The 21,819-nt window shown below is 43.5% G+C and overlaps 2 protein-coding genes across 4 annotated transcripts; both read left to right on the top strand.

Moving 5' to 3' along the window:
* Positions 1-290: 290 nt before the first annotated feature.
* On the top strand, positions 291-6,203 carry LOC132456272 (uncharacterized). The gene is made up of 3 exons (XM_060050614.1): positions 291-888; positions 3,986-4,126; positions 5,502-6,203. The coding sequence occupies exons 1-3, from the start codon at positions 819-821 to the stop codon at positions 5,687-5,689; spliced, it is 399 nt and encodes a 132-aa protein (XP_059906597.1). The 5' UTR covers positions 291-818; the 3' UTR covers positions 5,690-6,203.
* An 875-nt stretch (positions 6,204-7,078) lies between these two features.
* Positions 7,079-21,800, top strand: rab14l (RAB14, member RAS oncogene family, like). 3 transcript variants are annotated; one of them, XM_060050610.1, is made up of 8 exons: positions 7,079-7,234; positions 12,008-12,066; positions 15,584-15,637; positions 17,104-17,281; positions 17,404-17,470; positions 19,181-19,268; positions 19,498-19,528; positions 19,736-21,800. In XM_060050610.1, the coding sequence occupies exons 2-8, from the start codon at positions 12,015-12,017 to the stop codon at positions 19,911-19,913; spliced, it is 648 nt and encodes a 215-aa protein (XP_059906593.1). In that variant the 5' UTR covers positions 7,079-7,234; positions 12,008-12,014; the 3' UTR covers positions 19,914-21,800. The 3 variants fall into 3 exon arrangements, with proteins under 3 accessions (XP_059906593.1, XP_059906595.1, XP_059906594.1); XM_060050612.1 differs by lacking the exon at positions 7,079-7,234 and adding an exon at positions 7,241-7,540; XM_060050611.1 differs by lacking the exon at positions 7,079-7,234 and adding an exon at positions 7,570-7,707.
* Positions 21,801-21,819: the final 19 nt, after the last annotated feature.

Here is a 21,819-nt window from a genome sequence, read left to right as displayed (position 1 = left end):
CCTAAAAGAGCCATGGTCCTTGGTTGGGCAAGCACGAGCCATGGTCCCTCCCCATCAATGTGTCTCTCCTCCTGTCTGAGAGGGAGGAGAGACAGGGACCAGGGAGATCTGGAGGCTCCTTTTAATTGAGCCGCATCATCAACAACAACAAGCCACCACTTCCCTAGACATGAGGAGAGAGAGCAGAGGAAGGCTTCATGTAGCCCCTCATTCAACCCCCCCCCCCCCCCACCCTCCTCAGCTCTCTGACTGGCTGAGCGGTTTGTATGGTCTCATTCGCTCTCTCTCTCTCTCTTGGCTCTGTTCTCTTGGTCGGAGAGTATGTGTGTGTGTGTGTGTGTGTGTGTGTGTGTGTGTGTGTGTGTGTGTGTGTGTGTGTGTGTGTGTGTGTGTGTGTGTGTGTGTGTGTGTGTGTGTGTGTGTGTGTGTGTGTGTGTGTGTGTGTGTGTGTTTGTGTGTGTGTGTGTGTGTGGGGGGGGGCTCAGGCAGTTTACTGAAGCTCAACTGGTGCGATCAGAGATCTGTACAGCACCACTTCACACTTCCTTCCTGATCTCATCTCTCGCTCTCTCTCCCTAACGCTCTTTCCCCCTTGCTCTCTTTCTCTCTCTCTCTCATTACCTCTCTCCCTCCCTTCCTCTATTTTTTTCTCTCTCTCACTCTCTCGCTCCCTCTCCCCTGCCTTTCCCTCTCTCCCTCCCTCCCTCTCTCCCTCTCTCTCTTCTCTAATCTGTGGAATATTGGATGAGGACAGAGGACTTTACCCGTGATTTTTTTCCTTGTCCTTCAGCGCTACTGGCTGGTGTTGGGCTGCATCCATGACTATACACACCTGGCTGATGTACGGGCTTGGAATGACTCTGGTTTGGGCTTTTCTTGTAACGCAAGGTGAGCAGCAATAAAAGGCTTTTTTTCTATTTCCATTAACAGAGGTGACGAAAGAGGTGAGGGTTGAAAAGAGATGTCTTTACATATCATTTGTTTATTAATGATTTTTGCTTTCTTGGACGTACGTACACATAAACATACACATACACACAAACACACAGACACCTACACTCTCACATACACACATAAACACACACACATGCATATATACATAATGTGCCCACAAACACACACGCACATCATGTTTTTTGTGTGAGACCGGGAGGGGGGAGTACAAGAGGGACAAAAATCATCAGTGTATTCATGTGTAGCTAAAAAGGGAAAAACAATGTTTATTTAACCATCGGTTAACGTAGTTATGATAGCCATATTTATGGATATAAAACACATCTGTCTTTCACTTTTTGATTTGGCTTTCACATTGTTTAGGGGCTTTACTCCACCAGAACACAACACAAAAACCAAAAGGTCAGAAAGGTACATCCCCCTGAAAATCACAAACGACCTGGCCTGACCCAAGTTGACCGCAGCTTGTATCTTACCCTGGGGCCAAATCAACCTCAGATCTCAGACATCATGTCTTCCCTCAGCGTGCTGATCGCCCGCTACACATAGCACCAGGGGAGATCAGGAGTTGCTCAATGACGCGTTAGTGATATGCTCTCTGGCAATAAAGCACTCATCTCCATCCAAGCCGATTCCTATGGATACTGCTACTACAACACACCATGTGTATCGTGGAGGATTTTTGAGTTTTGTGTTTTGAAGCAATATAGCTTGGATGTAATTTGCATGCAATGGTGAAATTGGTGATTAATAATGCTGAATTGAGATGAGGTTATTATTTCAGTTTGATAATTAGCATATTACTATATTTTTGCTTGTTTGCGTTTGGCTCAATAATAATCCATCTAAAATAGGCAACACTATTATGATCGCCTTTAATGATTTGACGTTATATCTTAACATTTATGCTCATATTCCTTTGTTTGGATTTTCTCTTACTAAATGTAAATGTAAGCATGGAGTTATAACAGAGAATCAATCATCCTGGGTTATCCCACAGTCCCTGTGTGCTCTTCTCATGGCTTCCCATTGATTACAGTAGATCTGTAAAATGATTTTTGGTAAGAGCATTTGCCAGGATTAGTTGTCTCCTGAAAGCTGTAAAGCTTTGCTATTTAAACCAGCAGGGGTGCAATTCCTTTCCTTTTCTCTCCTGCCCTTTCACCAGAGAGTCCACAGACACCACCGAGAGGATCCACTCAGCCACTGCAGATTTTTGTGTGTATGTGTGCGTGTGCGTGTGTGTGTGTGTGTGTGTGTGTGTGTGTGTGTGTGTGTGTGTGTGTGTGTGTGTGTGTGTGTGTGTGTGTGTGTGTGTGTGTGTGTGTGTGTGTGTGTTTGTTGTGCAAGATTTGGAGGTGAGCCACAGGTGTGTGTGTGGGACCGCGTATACAATCTCTTGACGATTGTGGATTATTAAGGGTAAAGGATTTAATAACAGACATCTGGAATCACGTATTATGGGGTGGCTGGGGGAAATACTGCAGTATGCCAACCAAACTCTCATTGGTGTGGGATTAAAATAGGAGAGAAGGCGGAGAAGAGAGCAGGGGAAGGTAGGGAAAAAGGAGAGGAGAGGAGAGGAGAGGAGAGGAGAGGAAAGGAGAGGAGAGGAGAGGAGAGGAGAGGAGGGGAGGGGAGAAGAGGAGGAGAGGAGACGAGTAGAGGAGAGCAGGAGAGAAGGGAGGAGATGAGGAGAGGAGAGGAGGAGAGGAGTGGAGGGAGGATGGGAGAGGAGGGGAGAGAGGGGAGGAGGAGAGAAGAGAGGAGCTGAAAGAAAGAGAAAGGAGAGGAGAGAAGCAGAGCTGAGGAAAATGTTATCATTGAATTATTATTTTCAAAATGATGTCTCATACGGCCTCAACTTTGATGAAGAAATACATTTGACCTAAATACTTTCTTTAAAAACAAAAAAGAGATTTAAAAGATGCATTGGGGATTATGTTGTGTCTGATAACTAAAATATGGCTTAAAATAGCCTGAATTAACCAACCAGAGAGTGAGTCCCCAGCAGGACGACAGTGTACCACATCGGGTCTCTTTGAAAGGAGACGTACACTAGAATTAGGACTTTGTAAACCAACACAGGAACTAAAGACTTAAACCTACGCTTTAGTGAATCCTTGGATAATCAGTCTACCCCACACCTTGAACTCCACAGATTTTTCATTTTACAACATCGAAGTTGTCCATATTTATTTGCACCTCAAATGCCACATTATCTATCTTACGAGTAGGCTCTCCTTTGATACCATTGATGTGGGCTTGATGTGGGCTTTTTGCACTAAAGAGATGCCCCTGGCTGAAACATGAGAATTTCCCTGTACAGAATGACCATAAATTGCTGCACATTATAACAAAAATTGTCATAATGTCATAATGTAAGCAATAATAGGCCATGCCCAATAAAGGGTACTTTTTGATGGTACTTTGCAATTTTCTATTTTGTTGTCCGATGATGTATTGCCTTATGTGTTTTGAAATTAGAATTTTTTTCATTCAAATCACTGCCTCTACTAACATTAAATTCTTCTCAATATGATCTCAAACTATGAGTACCTTCAAGCAATCATATCTTTTCGTCTGCGACGTAGACATGTCTTTCTATCCAGGAATCGAATTGCTAAAGACTCTCCCTCTTCTTGAAGGATATAGTGGCTCTATATACACTATATATATATATATATATATATATATATATATATATATATATATATATATATACATATATATACATATATACATATATATACATATATACACATATTTATATATATATGTGTATGGATATATGTGAATTGATAGATATATCTGTGGATATATATATACAGTATACGTATACAGTATATATATATACAGTATGTAGCTATATCTAACTATAGAGGTCACTATTCCCCAGGTCACTATGTGTGCTCATTAACTTACCATATGAACTAACCACATGAACTTACCACATGAACTTACCACATGAATAACCCCATGGACAAACCCCATGCCCTAACCCTTTCTCTCTGGTGTGGGTCCCCTGCAGTGCAGGGTCTGCAGTGCTATGGCTGCAACATCATCCAGGGCCAGAGGTACGTGGATGTTGGCTGCTCCAACCCCGAGGTCCTCACCTGCTCACACTCGCACAAGGGCTTCAAGCACCGCTTCTGCATCCGGACCGAGAGCAGTGAGTAGATGAAGAGCGTTGAGTCCATCCTCTGTCTTTTAGAGACCAGGTTATTCCATCCAAGGCCACTCATGAGAGATACTAGGTTTCAATAAATGGTAAATGGACTATAATGGACTACCTCAGTATTTATACAGTGCTTTTCTAACCAGTGGCCACTCTGAGCCCTTTACAATATTGCCTCACATTCACCCAATCATGCACACCGACAGCAGTGTCAGTCACGCAGGGTGACAGCCAGCTCGTCAGGGGGCACATTAGGGTGCACATTAGGGTGAGGTGCTTTGCTCAGACAGGGACACCTTGACACTCAGGGAGGAGGAGCCGGGGATCGAACCAGCTCCACCTTCTGAGCAACATGGCGGCCAAGTAAAATAGCATGTATCAGCCTGCGGGTTGGTCTGAGTACTGGGGATCAAACCAGAACCTTTCCGCTAGCCGTTCAACACCCTCTCTCCTTTATTATCCTGACGCTATGGCCTCCCTACTTTTCTTTATGTGATGATATCCTAGATTTGAATTGTTCAACCTAACATGAATCCCAATAGTTCAATGGTTATTCTAATGTTCACTGTGACTAGGTAGTTGTCCTTTGACTACCAACCTCAGTCATTATTTAATGTTGACACACCGATCATCACGTCAAGGTCTCAAGCTGTGGACGTTTAGACAGCAGAGTGCCATCAGAGGAACAGTTCTGCTGATCTCCACGGACACGACTACGACGCACATAGCGGCGTCGCTGCTTGAAAGCTGGGGAAAGTACAACCAAGAGCTAATTCAGCGATATTTTCTCATTGGCTCAGGGAAATAGCAGGCTCATTGTATGAGACAACTGACGGCCAATCACTGCAACAGAAAGACAGGACGCTGTGTCGACGTCTTAAAACCGAAGTCTTACGTGCGATGTAGGCCTACGTTATTCTCCCCCGTTTAAATCCCCTCCAGTAATTCGGAGAGACTGACGGAGATTGTCGACATTTGTTGAAAACCAACTCTCAAGAGAACGGTTCTGCCCACAATCCATTTCCTACTTAATGTTGGGGGTGATGAGTATTTCATGTTTGCTCGTTAAAGTGTTATTCTGGTTTATGTAATGCTTGAAATATGTGTCTAGTTTTCACTAGACACTTCCATTTCAAGGTGTGACTTAATGCCAGAAGTGTAAGTTGTTGAATTTCTCTCTCTCTCTCTCTCTCTCTCTCTCTCTCTCTCTCTCTCTCTCTCTCTCTCTCTCTCTCTCTCTCTCTCTCTCTCTCTCTCTCTCTCTCTCTCTCTCTCTCTCTCTCTCTCTCTCTCTCTCTCTCTCTCTCTCTCTCTCTCTCTCTCTCTCTCTCTCTCTCTCTCTCTCTCTCTCTCTCTCTCTCTCTCACAGCGGCATTGGGTATTGTCCTGACCAGCGGCTGTGCTACATCCAGACACTGCCAACAACAAGAGCTGCCTGGCGTTCGTATTCACTGCTGCGGCTCCGATCTGTGTAACAGCACCACTTGGTTGAAATCAAATGCACTGCACTATATCTGCGCTCTGACCTGCCTGCTACTGCTGCGGCTCGGGTTGTGATGTAAAGACATATTGGAGAGAAAGGAAATACCGTCTCGGTTCACAAGGGGATTTCTGGCAGACATGTTCCCCTCAACTGTCATATTCTGGTCACTGACTAGTGGGTGACGAGCGTTGCGGGGTTCTCCTGACAAATCATGGGAAATATTAGGGTTCCGCTTTACTCAGCTTGCAGTGTTATTACAATAGCATACTGATTGAACAGCACCCAGATAACGTTCATGGTTGGATTGTTGTTGGAGGTTAAATCAACATTTGCCTATGGAGCCACCCCAGATCTTCAAAACTCTTCAGAGGCTTAGAATCAGTGAAGACCAAATATAGTGTGAGAAACCTACTTCTTTTGAATATTCAGTCACACTGTCTAAAGTCTTGTTCAGATATCTATCTTATTCAGGCATAGTCCGCTTTTAATGCATGTTATGCGTGTTTATTTTTAAGGTTGTACAAAGTATTTTACAGTATGTATTGTGGTAAACAGCTGTATTAAAATATTCCTTTTTAACAAGTTAACTGAAAAGCCTTTGTATAATTTATATGCACGAACGCGCGCACACACACACACACACACACACACACACACACACACACACACACACACACACACACACACACACACACACACACACACACACACACACACTTATATAGATAAGATTAGACAAACAATTTAAAAACGATACAGATATATTACGCAGTTATACAATCAATAAAATCAACCATAATTTATAATGGCAATATACAATTTTATTTAACAAAACCATTATTCAATTTATACTTGCCAAATAGCTATGCTACTTGATTTTGCTAAATCAAATATAGAAAGGCTGGATTTTGGTAAAAACAAAAAAAGCATTAAATAAACCCACCTGTGCAGGTATTGCCTCCTATGCGATAGCCTACTACATGGGTACACAATAATGAATCGCCGCATATCCTCGGGTCTTTTGTCCTAGCAGCAGCCCTGCCATGGCCGCCATATTGGATCAGCAGCCCTGCAGACAGGGGTTACAGTGTTGCCAGATTGGGCGGTTACCCTCCCAATTTGGCTACTTTTAATCTCGTTAGGCTGGTAAAAAAAAGTAGCATTATTAAAGCTATTAGATCAATTAGGTGTTTATTGTGCCCTCCATTTGTCTTTTACATGCCTATTTTGTGTGTTGTGCATTAATGTCTTAAATCATTAAAGACCCATTTTCTGCTGCTGTCAGTGTGTTCTTTTCACAGACCTTGTGAGGTTTGTGTGGGTGAGAGACAGACGAGAGGTTCCTTGTATAGCACATAACGTCATAGTTAATAATCCTGTTGCGTTAAGGTGTGTATTCGTTTAGTTTCCATTGCAGAAGTATATGATAAATCGGTTGTATTGAGCGGGTTGTTGGTTGATTGACCGGTTTTTAGTCTATGGTTGGGCTGGAAATTGCCAATCCGATCTGGCAACACTGGCGGAAGAGGGAGCCGCCATATTGGATCAGCAGACAGGATAACCTGCAGAGCTCTGGTGAAGAAGACCCACACAGGAATACAAAGCAACAACACCATACGGTAAGGAAACTGGGTGGACGTGTACATAGTAACGGTAGAGCCTGTCAGAATAACACCGTTCAGTTTGTGAGCCGGGAGGCCGACTGTAACTGTTATGCTCACTGACGTTAGCAGGCACTCAGCAGGCTAATACGTGAGCTAAGGATGCTAACCTGGATAAGTGAGAGGTTAAGGGATGAACAGTCGAGGATAAGACAACCACCTTCACCTTAACTACAAACAGCAGCCCCACACCTGACAAGACAGACCCCGCTTCGGAACTAACAACCCGCGAGTAAACAGCTGACGTTAGCCAGCCCAGTCACGGTATTGTAAACAGCTTATAACCACGCATTTGTTGGGTCGACTGCAGTCAAATGTCAACTTAAACCACAACAACATGAAGAATTCACCAGGTTGGACCTGATGGATATCAGTGGCTCGCCTCAGTGCCGGTAGTGGGAAGAGGAGCGGGGCAGGAGTCCAGCTTTCAGGTTAGGGATGGAGGCTGCTTGATTAGGTTGATCCGTAACACTTTACAATAAGGGTGCATCAATTAACCATTTATTAGCATTAGTTTATGCAGTAATAATCAGGTAACAGTTAATTTACAGTTAATTATTAGTCTTGTCATCATTTGTTAATGGTGTTGATGTTTACTAATGGTTGTCATGTTAACTATGGTAATGGTGTTCATGTTAACTAAGGTAATGGAAATCATGTTCAATAAGGTAATGGTGTTCATGTTAAATAAGGTAATGGTGTTCATGTTAACTAAGGTAATGGTGTTCATGTTAAAGGTCCCATGACATGGTATTTTATGTATTCTTTAATATAGGTCCGACGTGTTATATGATATAGATATCTATGTATTATATGATCACACCAACAGCAGAACGGTTATCCAAATAACAAGGAAGTGTACAACACTTGCGTTACAGTCCTGGAGCTCTATATCTAAATAATATCATATAATACATAGATATCTATATCATATAACATATTGTGTGCGCCTCCAGACGATATTATGAATCACAAACGACTTTGTCGGGTTCTGCGACGTCTCTGGTTCTTCCACTTTCACATCAACCTGAAGTCGACTGAACCGCGCGCTGCCTGCGGCCGGCTGCCCGCTGCCGGGCGATGGTGCCTCGCGGCAACCGGCGGCATGTCGCAGTTCATGTACTTCAGCGAGTCAAACCAAAGTTCCTTTCCCCCAATTCCTTCTCAACCATGGCTTAGATAACCCCCACGACAGTCTCGTTGTGGAAATACAAGACACGTCAAAGAACCGACAAGAAACACTTGCGTTACAGTGTGTGTATTCACACACACACATGTGGCGCTCGCACGGTCGAGTCTCATTGGCGGGCCAACGTCTCTGGGCGGGCCAGGCAGAGTAAGGGGAGGAGCTGAGATTCCTGATGACGTCATGAGCACAGACATTCCAAATCAGCGCGCTTGAGCCTCCGTTTTTTCAAAGGCGAGCAGAACAGCTAGTGCTAGTTTTACACCAAACGCAAGTTTTAGCCACTGGGGGACCATAGGCAGGCTAGGGGAACTCATATTTATGTTAGAAAACCTCCCAAAGTGAGATTTTCATGTCATGGGACCTTTAACTAATGTTGTTCATGTTAACTAATGGTATTCATGTTAACCAAGGTAATGGTGTTCATGTTAACTTATGGTGTTCATGTTAACCAAGGTATGGTGTTCATATTAACTTATGGTGTTCATGTTAACCACGGTAATGGTGTTCATGTTAACGAATGGTGTTCATTTTAACTAAGGTAATGGTGTCCATGATGGTTAATTAATGTGCCCTTATTGGAAAGTATCTGTTTAACTTGGTGATCTTGATACCTTGCTAGTAATATCTTTCTATTTATTTCACAACCATGCTTCTTATCTCTAGCAAATGTTGTTCACACAAAGAAAGCAGTTATAAATGTTGCTTGCTAAAACTATAGGCATACTTGGTATACACTAGGATGTGTAGATAGTCTTGCTAGGATAATAATAAAATAATGTTTACCCCAGTTAGCCTGGATTTGTTAGTCAATCGTGATATATCTAGATGACAACATGCATCAGACCTGTATCAGATAAAAAGTCAATGATCCCAGAGGAACTTTGCCCTCCCCATGGCAAAGCAGTAATGGTACACATGGTGGCAAGTGGTGCAATACAGACCATTACAATCTAAATTTAAGGGCATTTTAGAGGATAATATTTACAATGTTTACTTCATGATAATCATTTTGTCAGGTAGCAATAGTTTTTATTAGTTTATAAGTTTCCGTAGTTCCCAGTGTTGCTTTATGAATCAGGATGGCATTATGTATCTATCATATGCATCCTTAAATCCTTTCATTGCAAAATCTGCGGCACTGTTTCCTTATTTGGCCAAGAGACGATGGAGAGTATGAAAGAAGTGCTGAGGCTGCAGTCACAAGTCGTCATGTGACACTCATTGTTCCTCTTCAGATACACTACTTCCTGCCGCATCTTCTGCACATAACCATTTGCAGATCCTGAATCATTTTTTTATTTTATTCAGGCGACCTGGTTTTGTTGCTCCACCTGTTACCATGGGTCGGTTCCCCCTGTGTGAGTGCAGGCAGCCGTTGCCCTGCAGGTGTTAGGATCATTCGTAGACACCCCATGACAGTCATGTGAGGGGAAGTGATCCCTAAAGGCTGACCTTTACAATGGTGGGTGGGGGCTGATGGGGAATATGAACTGAAAGATGAGCGCTCCTTGGGCCAGCCGGTTCCTCTCACCTGCTGCACACATGTTGATGTTGTGTACAGCGCTCTTTAGTGTGTTCGTGGTGCTGCCACGAGCACACAACCTCAGAGTAGCCTAACTAAGGACGGGTTCATAAGAACAACCCCATGCAGAGCAGCCTCACTAAGGACTGGTTCATTAGAGTAGCCTCACTAAGGACTGGTTCATTAGAGCAGCCTCACTAAGGACTGGTTCATTAGAGCAGCCTCACTAAGGACTGGTTCATTAGAGCAGCCTCACTAAGGACTGGTTCATTAGAGCAGCCTCACTAAGGACTAGTTCATTAGACCACCCTAACTGGTTCATTAGGGATGGGCATGGGCAACGATCGTTGAATAGTCGAATAGTCGTGGTCACGTAGAAAATGGTATAATGAATGTGACTATCGTTATTTATTTACGGCTCTTAATGCTGTTGAACGCTCCGTTCACTTGCATGAGCCTTCACAACTTCCGGTGGTGAATATTTCTCTGATAATTCACCCTTGCTAAGCATATAATGACCGCTGTCAAGGAAAGTGTTTTTTTTTCTTTTTCTGTCGTATCACTCCGCAAGTAGTCCGGTAACTTATCCATTATTTTGTTTTTAAGACTCGATAGGTAGATTGACGAACACAGAGATTGTGACATCATTGTTCGCCAATCTACTTATTGAGTCTTAAAAATAAAATGGCGTTGACGGTTGATCTACTGATGGTATTATGTTTATAAAATGTCCTTTTTAATAAACAATCTGTACACTTACAAAGTTCTTAATGCATCGTTCTCAATGCATTTAGTTTTTACCATAACCAGTGCCCCCATCGTTCCAAGTTTATAGCGTTTTGATAGAATGCAGCCAACTGAAGAAAGCGTCTATATGCGGTTTTTGTGCTCCAAAACGAACGTTTCAACTCGTTATCATACAAAACATATCCCAAATCCATTTTACACTGGAATTACCCTTTAACCCTAGCAGTTACAAACCGTTAATTAGAAGAACCTTGATGTTTGAGTTAACATCAACATGGAAAGATGTTCACTCAAAGGTCTCAGTTCCTCTCAAAACCATCAGGTGTCTGTCAGCTGACATACTGGCCCCATTATAACTTAAGTAATCTCAAAGGCCTACAAATTAATACATTTAAAGATCTTTAGTCTAGTTGATTTACCTGGAAAGCATAATGGCTTTGAATTTAGGTTGAAAATGTACTTGCAAGCCAAGCGGAAGGAGCAATATGTATTTAGTGGATGTTCACCATAATTTATTAATGTGATACAATCTATTGATTTTCCAAGGGACTCACATGCTAGGTTAGGGTCGTCTCGCGTCCTATCCTACAGTTTGAAAACATTATCGGACCCTCTGGGGAGTTCCACAGTGTATGTTCCTTTGATCGGGTTTCCATCATTCTGTGTAAGTAGTGGGATGTTGTTCAGTTCAACAGGGAGAACAGGTTCAGGAACTGTAGCCTTAGTCATAGGTTCTGGGTGTGATCCCCAATGTCTGCAACTCTAATGTCGACTTAATTAACTCAATCTTTGCCAAAAAGCCATTAGCCCTAAAAGCATCTCCTAAACACCTTGTTCTTTGGTGTAACATGTATGTTAAACACGGTGCCTTCCTCGACTGCTATGAGATGTCTAACAATACACAACAATTGGTATAAAAAAATGACAGAGTAGCAAGTTTTTATTACCCTTACCCATCGCAGCGGTGTAATGTCAGTTTAGGCTGTACGTTTCAAAACAAATTTCGGATGGCAGCTTTGTACGGTAGTTTCAAGCTACAGGGTGTCAGCAGGGTGGTCAACTTGCTTCCAGAAAAAAAAGCATTTCCACGCCATTCACATATTAAGTGCATCGATTGAACCCTACTGCTATATGTCTTCCCCCCCCCCCTGTGTTGATTAGCCCCTCATCACCTGAGGAAGCTTTGGTATTCAGGCCTGACATTCTGGAACACAACCACAACAACCTGATGGTATTTTTTATCTGACATCAGTTTTCCCTATATCTGTTTCAGAGCCACGATGGCCACCGCCCCGTACAATTACTCCTACATCTTCAAATACATCATCATCGGTAAGTGAACCCAGCAAGAAACAGTGATCGGAATGGACTTATGATAGTATTGGACTTGTGCTACTTATGGCTATCTGCTGAAACAGGTTAATATTCATAACAGCGTCTCCAAGACACATAAAAGATAATGGCAGCTAAATAAAACAAAATGATATTTCAGCTTTTTACACAAACGTATCGAATCGGAAAAAAAATTGGTACATAATTTATCATTTTGTTGTGATGTCAATTTAAGCATCTAATGCTTTTCAGTTCAACCATTCAGATAACGGGTTGAGAATATTTGTAGATTTCAAAAGTTTTATGTTTAAGACCCTTCAGACATGCATAAGACTGGAAGACCCGTATCTGATTCATCAATGAGAACTGACTCTCATAAGAAGACTCAGAGTACCAGTCATCAGTTAGAACTGACTCTCATAAGGAGTCTCAGAATACCAGTCATCAATGAAAACTGACTCTCATAAGAAGACTCTCTGTCATGTGGACACACTTCCATTGTGTTCACAGGTAACTTGTGACTAAATTCCTGGCTGTGGTTGATCAGCTGTCGATCTCAACCCAGGCGCGCGCACACACACACACACACACACACACACACACACACACACACACACACACACACACACACACACACACACACACACACACACACACACACACACACACACACACACACTAGGGGTGCAACGGATCACAAAGCTCACGGTTCGGATCGGGTCACGGTTTTTGAGTGACGGGTCGGATCATTTTCGGATCAACAACAACAATAAAGATAACAAGACAAATGTGACTTTAAATCTTCAACTGTGTAAAAACAAAATAAAGTGAAAAATTAGGTAATAATCCTGCTTCCTCTAAGCATGGTCAATATTTAAAAAATGTGCAATCTGAGGCATTATTCCTTCTTTTTAACATGGATAGGATAGTAAATAATCCCTAAGCCTGGATTTACAATTCAGGATGTCTGCATTGCCTGGGGAGAGTTTAGAGTCTACACTCTCCCAAGGCAATGCAGACATCCTTATCTTCTTTTTTTTAGTTTGGTAGCGAAATACAGTTTCTGTGGTGTTTTATTTGGCATTTTGTAAATCCATTGATTTCGGTTCGGAGACTCATTGCTCATTGCAAGGGGGGTTGGTTGTAGTCTTTTCGCTCGGTTTTAGCCCTACTGTTGATACGGCGAACCGAGCGAAAAGACTATAACCAAACCTAAACACGTCCGGTTCCGGTTCCGGTTTACGTTTCAATGGGATTTACGGAACGCCAAATAAAACACAACAGAAACTGTATTTCGCTACGATACTTGATGATGTTGTTGATACCGGAATTGTCCTCTAAACATGCGCTGATCACGTCAACGCACAACTTTTTCAGCTGATCCGCGGATCACTTGCGTCCCGAACCGTGATGGTTGATCCGTACGGATCACGGGAAACCCGTGAACCGTTGCACCACACACACACACACACACACACACACACACACACACACACACACACACACACACACACACACACACACACACACACACACACACACACACACACACACACACACACACACACACACACACACACTGCCCGGTGCTTTCACCTTCCTCCTGTTGAAACTAGCCCCTGGTAGTTCTGTTATAACATCACATGATGCCAAGACTGGTCTTCCCTGTGATGAACCTAGTATAGACCCTCTAGTGTCTGGACTTGCCAAGGACTTTTAAAATGAGGGAGGGTTTTAACCTGTTAAGACCCAATCGCCCACCGGTGGGCGATTGGGTTTGTTGACGATATGTTTCCACTACGGAGCGACATAACCCGCTTCAACTTTCATCATTACAGACATTCTATACGTCGTTAGAAAGGGTAGAATCTCCACAATTTATTCATCCGGTTGTTTTTTCTATAAATCATGAGCACAAAACCATCAATCATTGATATTTACCAGCATGGTAAACCGTAAATGCCAAAAAACAGAGCGACTCCCTACCTTTTGAAGCAATCTGAGAACCGTAATATGTGTCCATTCCTCAATTATTTATATTCCAATTGTCCGTGAGAATCCACTGATCAAAAGCATCAAAATGGTTTTTCATAAAATTATTCCAGCTTGTGAATATCGTCGTGTAAAGTCCATTTGTTTACCATCTCCAAACTTTGTTCGTCAACTAACATCCAGACGTTTGCAGCCGTATCGATATTTTCTCTACCTCCAGTATGGAGTTGTTGGGTATGCTTGTTTTCATCACTTTGCTGGCTACAAAATAAAAGTGTCCCCGTCTTTTTCTGTTCAGTTTTCACCCCGATACAGCCCGTGAAGTAGATGGAGCGCTCCCAGTTTGAAGGGCCAATGGGCTTCGTTTACTTTGTTTCGCGGCTTTAGTATAGGGACAGCGTATTGGCTATTGATATATCAATCACTTGGGCTTCTAGCCAATGAGTTTACCTTTCCAACGCTGCCAGGCGTGTCCAGGTGTGATACGTATGAGCCGAGATATAAAGCTGCGTCAACACTGCGTCAAGCTAGCAATACAATCATTCTGTTTATGTACAGTTATTTCCTGTTGATTTGTGTAGTATGTAATATCATATATCGGTGTTTATTTGTTTTATATGTAAATAACACCCCATTGAATTGCATTTATATATTTCTTCATTATATTTGGTGACATTTGTGCATTGCATTGTGTTTGTAGGTCAATTCAGTCCAGTATATTCTGTCATTTTTCTATGATGGTTACTATCCGGTAGTGTCTCATCACATGACAATATCTCAATATGGCCATATCAAATGAATGTGTGAAAAAATTATGTTTTGAATCATGGAGAAAGGTTTTATAGTCACCAAAATGCTTCAGTAATGTTTCCAGTGTCACAGAAGTGAGTAAATGCATTTGGCACAATTTGGCCATTTGGAGACATTTTGGAGAGGTTTGTGCCGCCAGTGACAACACACCATAAAAACTCCATTAACTCCCAAAGGTTTAGGCCTAGAACTCCAAAATTTCTTCCAGGTGTAGTTGGCATGATGTAGAAGGTATTTGGCATATTGCCATATGCCTTACATAAAGCACATCCTAGTTATTGTAGTTCAATTATGACCTATTATTTTCGAAGACAAAAAAAATGCTTTAGAGCCATGTTTGAACTGATGTCATTTAGGTTGTGTGTATGATACATGCCAAATAAACATATCTACAGAAACTAGAGCTTGTCAGCTTTCAATGAAGTATCATACATACATCTAGGACTTAGGGTTACTGTGTTATAAGCTTTTCCATTTGGGTATGTGTATAGGCGAAAAAAACCAAAATACTGCCGGGGCAGAACAGGCTAAGGAGGCTTGATTTGTCCAGAAAAGTGATGGGTACTAAGACTGTAGCTCAATGCACCAAACGTACTGAAACTACTACTGTCATGTGTGCAGTAGGCGCCCGGGGCTGTTGGTGATCTTGCTCTCCCTCTCCCTCACCCTCTCTCTCTCCCTCACCCTCTGTCACTCTCCCTCTCCTTCCCTGCAGGTGACATGGGGGTAGGGAAGTCATGTTTGCTCCATCAGTTCACAGAGAAGAAATGTAAGTACTGCTTTTACTCCCTGCCATCAAACACACACACACACACACACACACACACACACACACACACACACACACACACACACACACACACACACACACACACACACACACACACACACACACACACACACACACACACACACACACACACACACACACACACACACGAGAAGATCCTCTCAGCATGGCATCACACTCCCTCCTCTGTGTCCCTGGCTCACCCGTGTGTGTGTGTGTGCGCGTGTGTCAGCTGCAGCAGCCCAATTACCATTCAGCTGAGTGTTATTTACCGCCTCCATTAAGGAGGTAGAGCAGAGGATGGGTTCATCCGCTTCAGACCAGGAACACCACACACACACACACACACACACACACACACACACACACACACGGCTGCGTTAGAACCTGCTTTTGAATGTGCGTTGATTGGATGCGTTGTGGTTGTCATTAATACATTGTAAGGAGTGGGATGTGTGATTTGGGATCCTTGACTGAATGATGTTCACCAGCTGTGGCTGACATGAGCCCTGCATCTTGCTCTCGGGGTGGACTTCAGAACGCTGAAGGCATGAGGTTGATCTGTTGTTAAATGACACCTGGGCCTTGTTGACTTGATTTATTGATTCATTGTTTTTTTTATATTGAATAGAGTGGTTTAACGTATAGATTACATTCCGATTCATATTTCATAATAAATATATAACTTTGCGGGTATTTTCATTATGCATATCAGGAGTGTTTCACTCTATCCTTGCCAACTATGTGAATCATAATGCAGGGAGAATAATGAAGGCATTAAGGCAAGCAAAAACTCAACATGAAGAAAGGTGAGGGGTCTGGTGCTAGTGGACACGCTCCACTAGCAGCAGGAAACCACCAGAATAAACCAGAACATGAAACAACATGTGGATGAAGCTTTCAGGATCATTTTAATAAGTGTCTTTCTACAGTGGTCACCAGCGAGCCATGCTTACAGCAACATTACATTTAGGGCATTTGGACTCTTTTGTCCAAAGCGACTTGCAATAGACACATTTGTCAGAAGAAAGAGAAACAACAGTATATTGCTGTCGGTACAGTAAGTTCATAGAACCAAGTGCCAAGCACTAACCATTTCTAGGTTAACCCATTCCCTGTGTACAACAAAGATAGCTAGGATAAGAGGCTACACAACTAAGTACTATAACTAAGTACTACATGCAATAAGTGCGTACATTAAGTGCCAGGAAGTACAACCTACAATAAGTAGGAGGGGTGGGAGGGGGTGGCTTTGTGGAGTCTAGGTTAAGTCTGAACATGATGGTTCTAAATGAATATGAAGGAAAGTGAACACCTTGTCACCCAGACCTGAGTGTGTCTGCTGTCAAACCTCAGTCTGGGTGTGAGGTTCTGAGCCCAGAGGTCTGCCTTCAGACCTCAGTGTGAGTGTAAGGTGTGAGCCCGGTACCCCCTGCTGTCTCCAGTCATGGCGGACTGCCCTCACACCATTGGCGTTGAGTTCGGGACGCGGATCATGGAGGTGAGCGGGCAGAAGATCAAGCTCCAGATCTGGGACACGGCAGGCCAGGAGCGCTTCAGGGCCGTCACGCGCTCTTACTACCGGGGGGCCGCCGGAGCTCTCATGGTCTACGACATCACCAGGTAACCACAGTGACACGCTCACACCACACCATCAGACTGGGCATGGGGTTTCATGGCATTCTTATCTGGAGTGAGGTGGTGTGCGGTCAGAGTAACGGTTTGTTCCGTTTGCTGTCGCACAGGAGAAGCACCTACAACCATCTCAGCAGCTGGCTGACTGACGCCAGGAACCTCACCAACCCCAATACAGTGAGTACAGTAAGCTGCTGTACTAACCTCACCAACCCAATACAGTGAGTACAGTAAGCTGCTGTACTAACCTCACCAACCCAATACAGTGAGTACAGTAAGCTGCTGTACTAACCTCACCAACCCAATACAGTGAGTACAGTAAGCTGCTGTACTAACCTCACCAACCCAATACAGTGAGTACAGTAAGCTGCTGTACTAACCTCACCAACCCCAATACAGTGAGTACAGTAAGCTGCTGTACTAACCTCACCAACCCAATACATTGTGTACAGTAAGCTGCTGTACTAACCTCACCAACCCCACTACAGTGAGTGCAGTAAGCTGCTGTACTAACCTCACCAACCCCAATACAGTGAGTACAGTAAGCTGCTGTACTAACCTCACCAACCCCAATACAGTGAATACAGTAAGCTGCTGTACTAACCTCACCAACCCCAATACAGTGAATACAGTAAGCTGCTGTACTAACCTCACCAACCCCAATACAGTGAATACAGTAAGCTGCTGTACTAACCTCACCAACCCCAATACAGTGAATACAGTAAGCTGTCTCTACTGTACTAACCTCACCAACCCCAATACAGTGAATACAGTAAGCTGTCTCTACTGTACTAACCTAACTAGCAGCACATCACCCCCATCCTGATGCAACTCCACTGGCTACCTGTTAAGTCCCGGATCAAGTTTAAAATCCTCTTACTCACCTACGAGTCCCTGCATGCTCTGGCCCCCCGTTACCTCTCTGACCTCCTCCATCCCTACACCCCCTTGCGGTCCCTCAGGTCCTCTGCTAAGGACCAGCTGGAAACCCCCCGCACCAGACTCAAGACCTTTGGGGACAGGGCCTTCTGCGCCTCTGCCCCCACTCAGGCGTGTGGAATCTGCTCCCCCTCCATATCCGCTGTGCCACTTCAGTGGAGTCCTTCAAAAAGCTCCTGAAGGCTCACCTCTTCTTGGAGGCCTATGGCCTTTAACCTGCCCCCCCCCCCCCTGTGTACACCTCTTGTAAAGCGACCTTGGGTACCTTGAAAGGCGCTATATAAATTGAATTTATTATTATTATTATTATTATAACTAACAATACAGTAAGCTCCTGTCTCTACTTCACTTAGCTCATGTCCTCCAGGCTGTGATGTTGGATGAGCTATGGTGTCATCGTACGAGGACGACATCATAAACCTTGATCTGTCTTTTTATTTTATTCTTGCTTTTGTATCCCCATGCGACTCTATTAAATCACCATGTTAGTTAGTTGTCCTTAGAATCTCCTCCCAATGCCGTCGATTGGCTTTATTGTGGATTTGATTTTGAACTGTAAATCAAACTACTCTGAATGTTGCGAGCCTTCAAAGTAGTTCACAACACGTCCAGGAGCTTGCTCCTGATGAAGGCTGTACATTTTCTGAAATCAAATGGACTTCAGTCAATTGAATACTCACATTAGTGTTCTTAATAAGTAATTATTCAGTTACAGGGATTAACTGTCCAGATGTTTACAGAGAATGAAAAAGATAACCGTAGTCATTGCTTAAAACAATGGTCCTTAATGTCCTGATTATATAGAAATGCCACAAGATGGTGCTATTGATGTCTTATTTAACAGACTCCTTACCAGTCATTGATTTAGGAAACTAAAATGATCCTCTTTTTCTCGATGAATAACAAGTAGAGCGGTTCAGTGTTGACCGTGTGTCCGTGTGTCCTCAGGTGATCATCCTGATAGGTAACAAGGCCGACCTGGAGGCCCAGAGAGACGTCACCTACGACGAGGCCAAGCAGTTTGCTGAGGAGAACGGTGTGTGTGTGTGTGTGTGCGTGTGCGTGTGTTGAATCCGTTTCGACATAGATGAAACTTGTATTTTGTGGTCATGTGACATCAAAGCAACATGTAATCCAAAGAGAGACAGAACAATGACAGCATTGTGCGATCATTAAACCTCAACATAAACAGACGAGGCCTCAAACAGGCTGACGGGGTGAGATGCAGTGTTGACATTAAAGTTATGTTCTGTATCAACCCACAGGTCTGTTATTCCTGGAGGCCAGTGCAAAAACGTAAGGCTCTTCTCCATTGGTCCTCGTTTCTAAATTGAATGATTTATTTTACCCGCAAATGTATTCCGGTGACTTTACAATGTGTGTGTGTGTGTGTGTGTGTGTGTGTGTGTGTGTGTGTGTGTGTGTGTGTGTGTGTGTGTGTGTGTGTGTGTGTGTGTGTGTGTGTGTGTGTGTGTGTGTGTGTGTGTGTGTGTGTGTGTGTAGCGGTGAAAACGTGGAGGATGCGTTCCTGGAGGCCGCTAAGAAGATCTACCAGAACATCCAGGACGGCAGCCTGGACCTGAACGCCGCTGAGTCGGGGGTCCAGCATAAGCCCTCGGCCCCGCAGGGGGGCCGGCTCACCAGTGAGCCAACACCCCAGAGGGAAGGCTGTGGCTGCTAATGGCCGCCGCACCTCTGTTTCTGGCTCCTTCTGTATATCTGTATCACCCCTCTTTCTTTGTCACCCCCCCCCCCCCCCCCCCCCCTCGGACCCTCAGCTGTTCTACCACTGTCTGAGTGGGAGGGGCTCAAGAAGGGGACGAGTTGGTGGCAGGGGGGGTGAAGATGCTGAAGTGTCAGCGTGTGGACTTTCCGCCTGTTTCATCTGGCTGTCAGTTGGTCGTCTCCCCCCCCCCCCCACACACACACACACTATGAACCCACACACACAATCCCTGGATCGACTCGCAGCAGTTTCTCTCCAACGTCGTCATCTCTCTGTGCCCCCCCTGCCCCCACCCCCCCTCCTCCTCTTCCCCTTGCTCCCCCTCCTCTTCCTCACTGAACACTTTTCAGTGTTGTCCGTTAGCTGCCCCCAAGCATCACATGCTCTGGTAGCCTGGCAACATTTGTACCACAGATCACATCAACATGCGACTGGCAGGTTTAACATAACGAAACCCACCATTTTTAACCATCCTTCATTCTTTTTATAATCTATGCTGAAACACTAGTCTGGCTCAATAGATGAGGACCTGTCCTGACCTTTGACCCTTAACCCCTGAACCGAGGCCTGCTAGGGTCAAGCAAGGCCTGTTGAGTCTATTATGTCACGGTGAGGAGGACTGCATTCCTGTTTCATGTTTAATTTCTCACTCTGAAAACCTCCCAGGCGGCCGCATCTAATTCGGTATTTATTTGATTCGTTACCGGTTGTGTCATCTGATTTGGCAATGCTGGTATTATTGTGTGTGTGTGTGTGTGTGTGTGTGTGTGTGTGTGTGTGTGTGTGTGTGTGTGTGTGTGTGGTCAAATAAGGAATTCCTTTTTGACTTGGACTTAAAAGACACTTAAGATTCAATGTGTTTTTAGTTTTCCATTTGAATGAAAGGATCCACTCTCTCCCCCCGGTCCTCCCCCAGACTACTGTTTAACCATGGATCTTATCATTGTTGGTTGCCTTATCATGACTAATGTTAACTTCCTGTTTTGAATGTAATTTTTTTGCTACACTTTGTCTTTTTATTGTTAAATTAACCAACCTTTATCAAATTAGGATTCATACATGTAAAATAATGCAATGTTGGCTGTCCCCTAACAATCTGAGGCCAAACAAGAGATGAAATCAATCACTGTTTATATATATATATGTATATAATCAGTGATTGATTTCATCTCGTTTGGCCTCAGCAGAACCCCAACAAGAAACTTCGGAGGCATCTGATTCTATTTGAAAGTTTTTCCATGTTCTGTATAATAGTGAATTCTGATTTGATGGCTGTATATATATATTTGCTTCTTTAATTATTGATGACAATGCTACTGGGTGGGCGTAGAGAAAGCTGTGGCCTGTACAGTTGTGCCGAGAGGTTGCCTAGAAGTCATACTTTCAGGAGGGGGTTGGCTACTGTAAAATAGTTTGTATGAATTAATGTAACAAACAGACTTAAGTGCAACTCAACCAGTTATTTCCAAACAATTTGGGTAAAAGTTGGGTGATATGCAAATTAGTATTTGTCACCTAGTTTGTTTTATTCTAGTAGGCGGTGACAGGGAATGTCACGCGTTTCATGTTTTCCGGGTTTGGTTTGAGTATTCTGTATGTCGTATAATCCAATGGAAACTCTCCATTGCAGTCCTGAATTGGGACTGTTTTCTGTTCTGGGAGGGGTTAAGTCAACCATTTATTTCTACCACCTTTTCAAAACTTCCTGCTTTTCTTTCAATAGTACAAAAAGTACATATGTATAAATTGTGACTGGGCTAACATTTAAATACATTCTTGTGTATATGATACAAAAAATACCTTTTGATTTTAATAATGACAATAAAATACTGAAATACATGAGACATGGGGGTTTATTGCA

Source organism: Gadus macrocephalus, chromosome 4 (assembly GCF_031168955.1).
Source record: "Gadus macrocephalus chromosome 4, ASM3116895v1".
NCBI classification, from domain to species: domain Eukaryota; kingdom Metazoa; phylum Chordata; class Actinopteri; order Gadiformes; family Gadidae; genus Gadus; species Gadus macrocephalus.
Note: the sequence above shows the minus strand (reverse complement) of the source record. Positions and strands in the feature narration are given on the sequence as shown.

What these genes read in the sequence shown, in the direction of transcription:
- rab14l (XM_060050610.1), top strand. Translation starts at nt 12,015, where the DNA reads ATGGCCACCGCCCCGTACAATTACTCCTACATCTTCAAATACATCATC. An exon ending in TCAGTTCACAGAGAAGAAAT is followed by an intron (nt 15,638 to 17,103) that starts GTAAGTACTGCT and finishes TGCTGTCTCCAG; the next exon opens with TCATGGCGGACTGCCCTCAC. An exon ending in GCAGTTTGCTGAGGAGAACG is followed by an intron (nt 19,269 to 19,497) that starts GTGTGTGTGTGT and finishes ATCAACCCACAG; the next exon opens with GTCTGTTATTCCTGGAGGCC.
- LOC132456272 (XM_060050614.1), top strand. Translation starts at nt 819, where the DNA reads ATGACTATACACACCTGGCTGATGTACGGGCTTGGAATGACTCTGGTT. An exon ending in GGCTTTTCTTGTAACGCAAG is followed by an intron (nt 889 to 3,985) that starts GTGAGCAGCAAT and finishes GGTCCCCTGCAG; the next exon opens with TGCAGGGTCTGCAGTGCTAT. An exon ending in CTGCATCCGGACCGAGAGCA is followed by an intron (nt 4,127 to 5,501) that starts GTGAGTAGATGA and finishes TCTCTCTCACAG; the next exon opens with CGGCATTGGGTATTGTCCTG.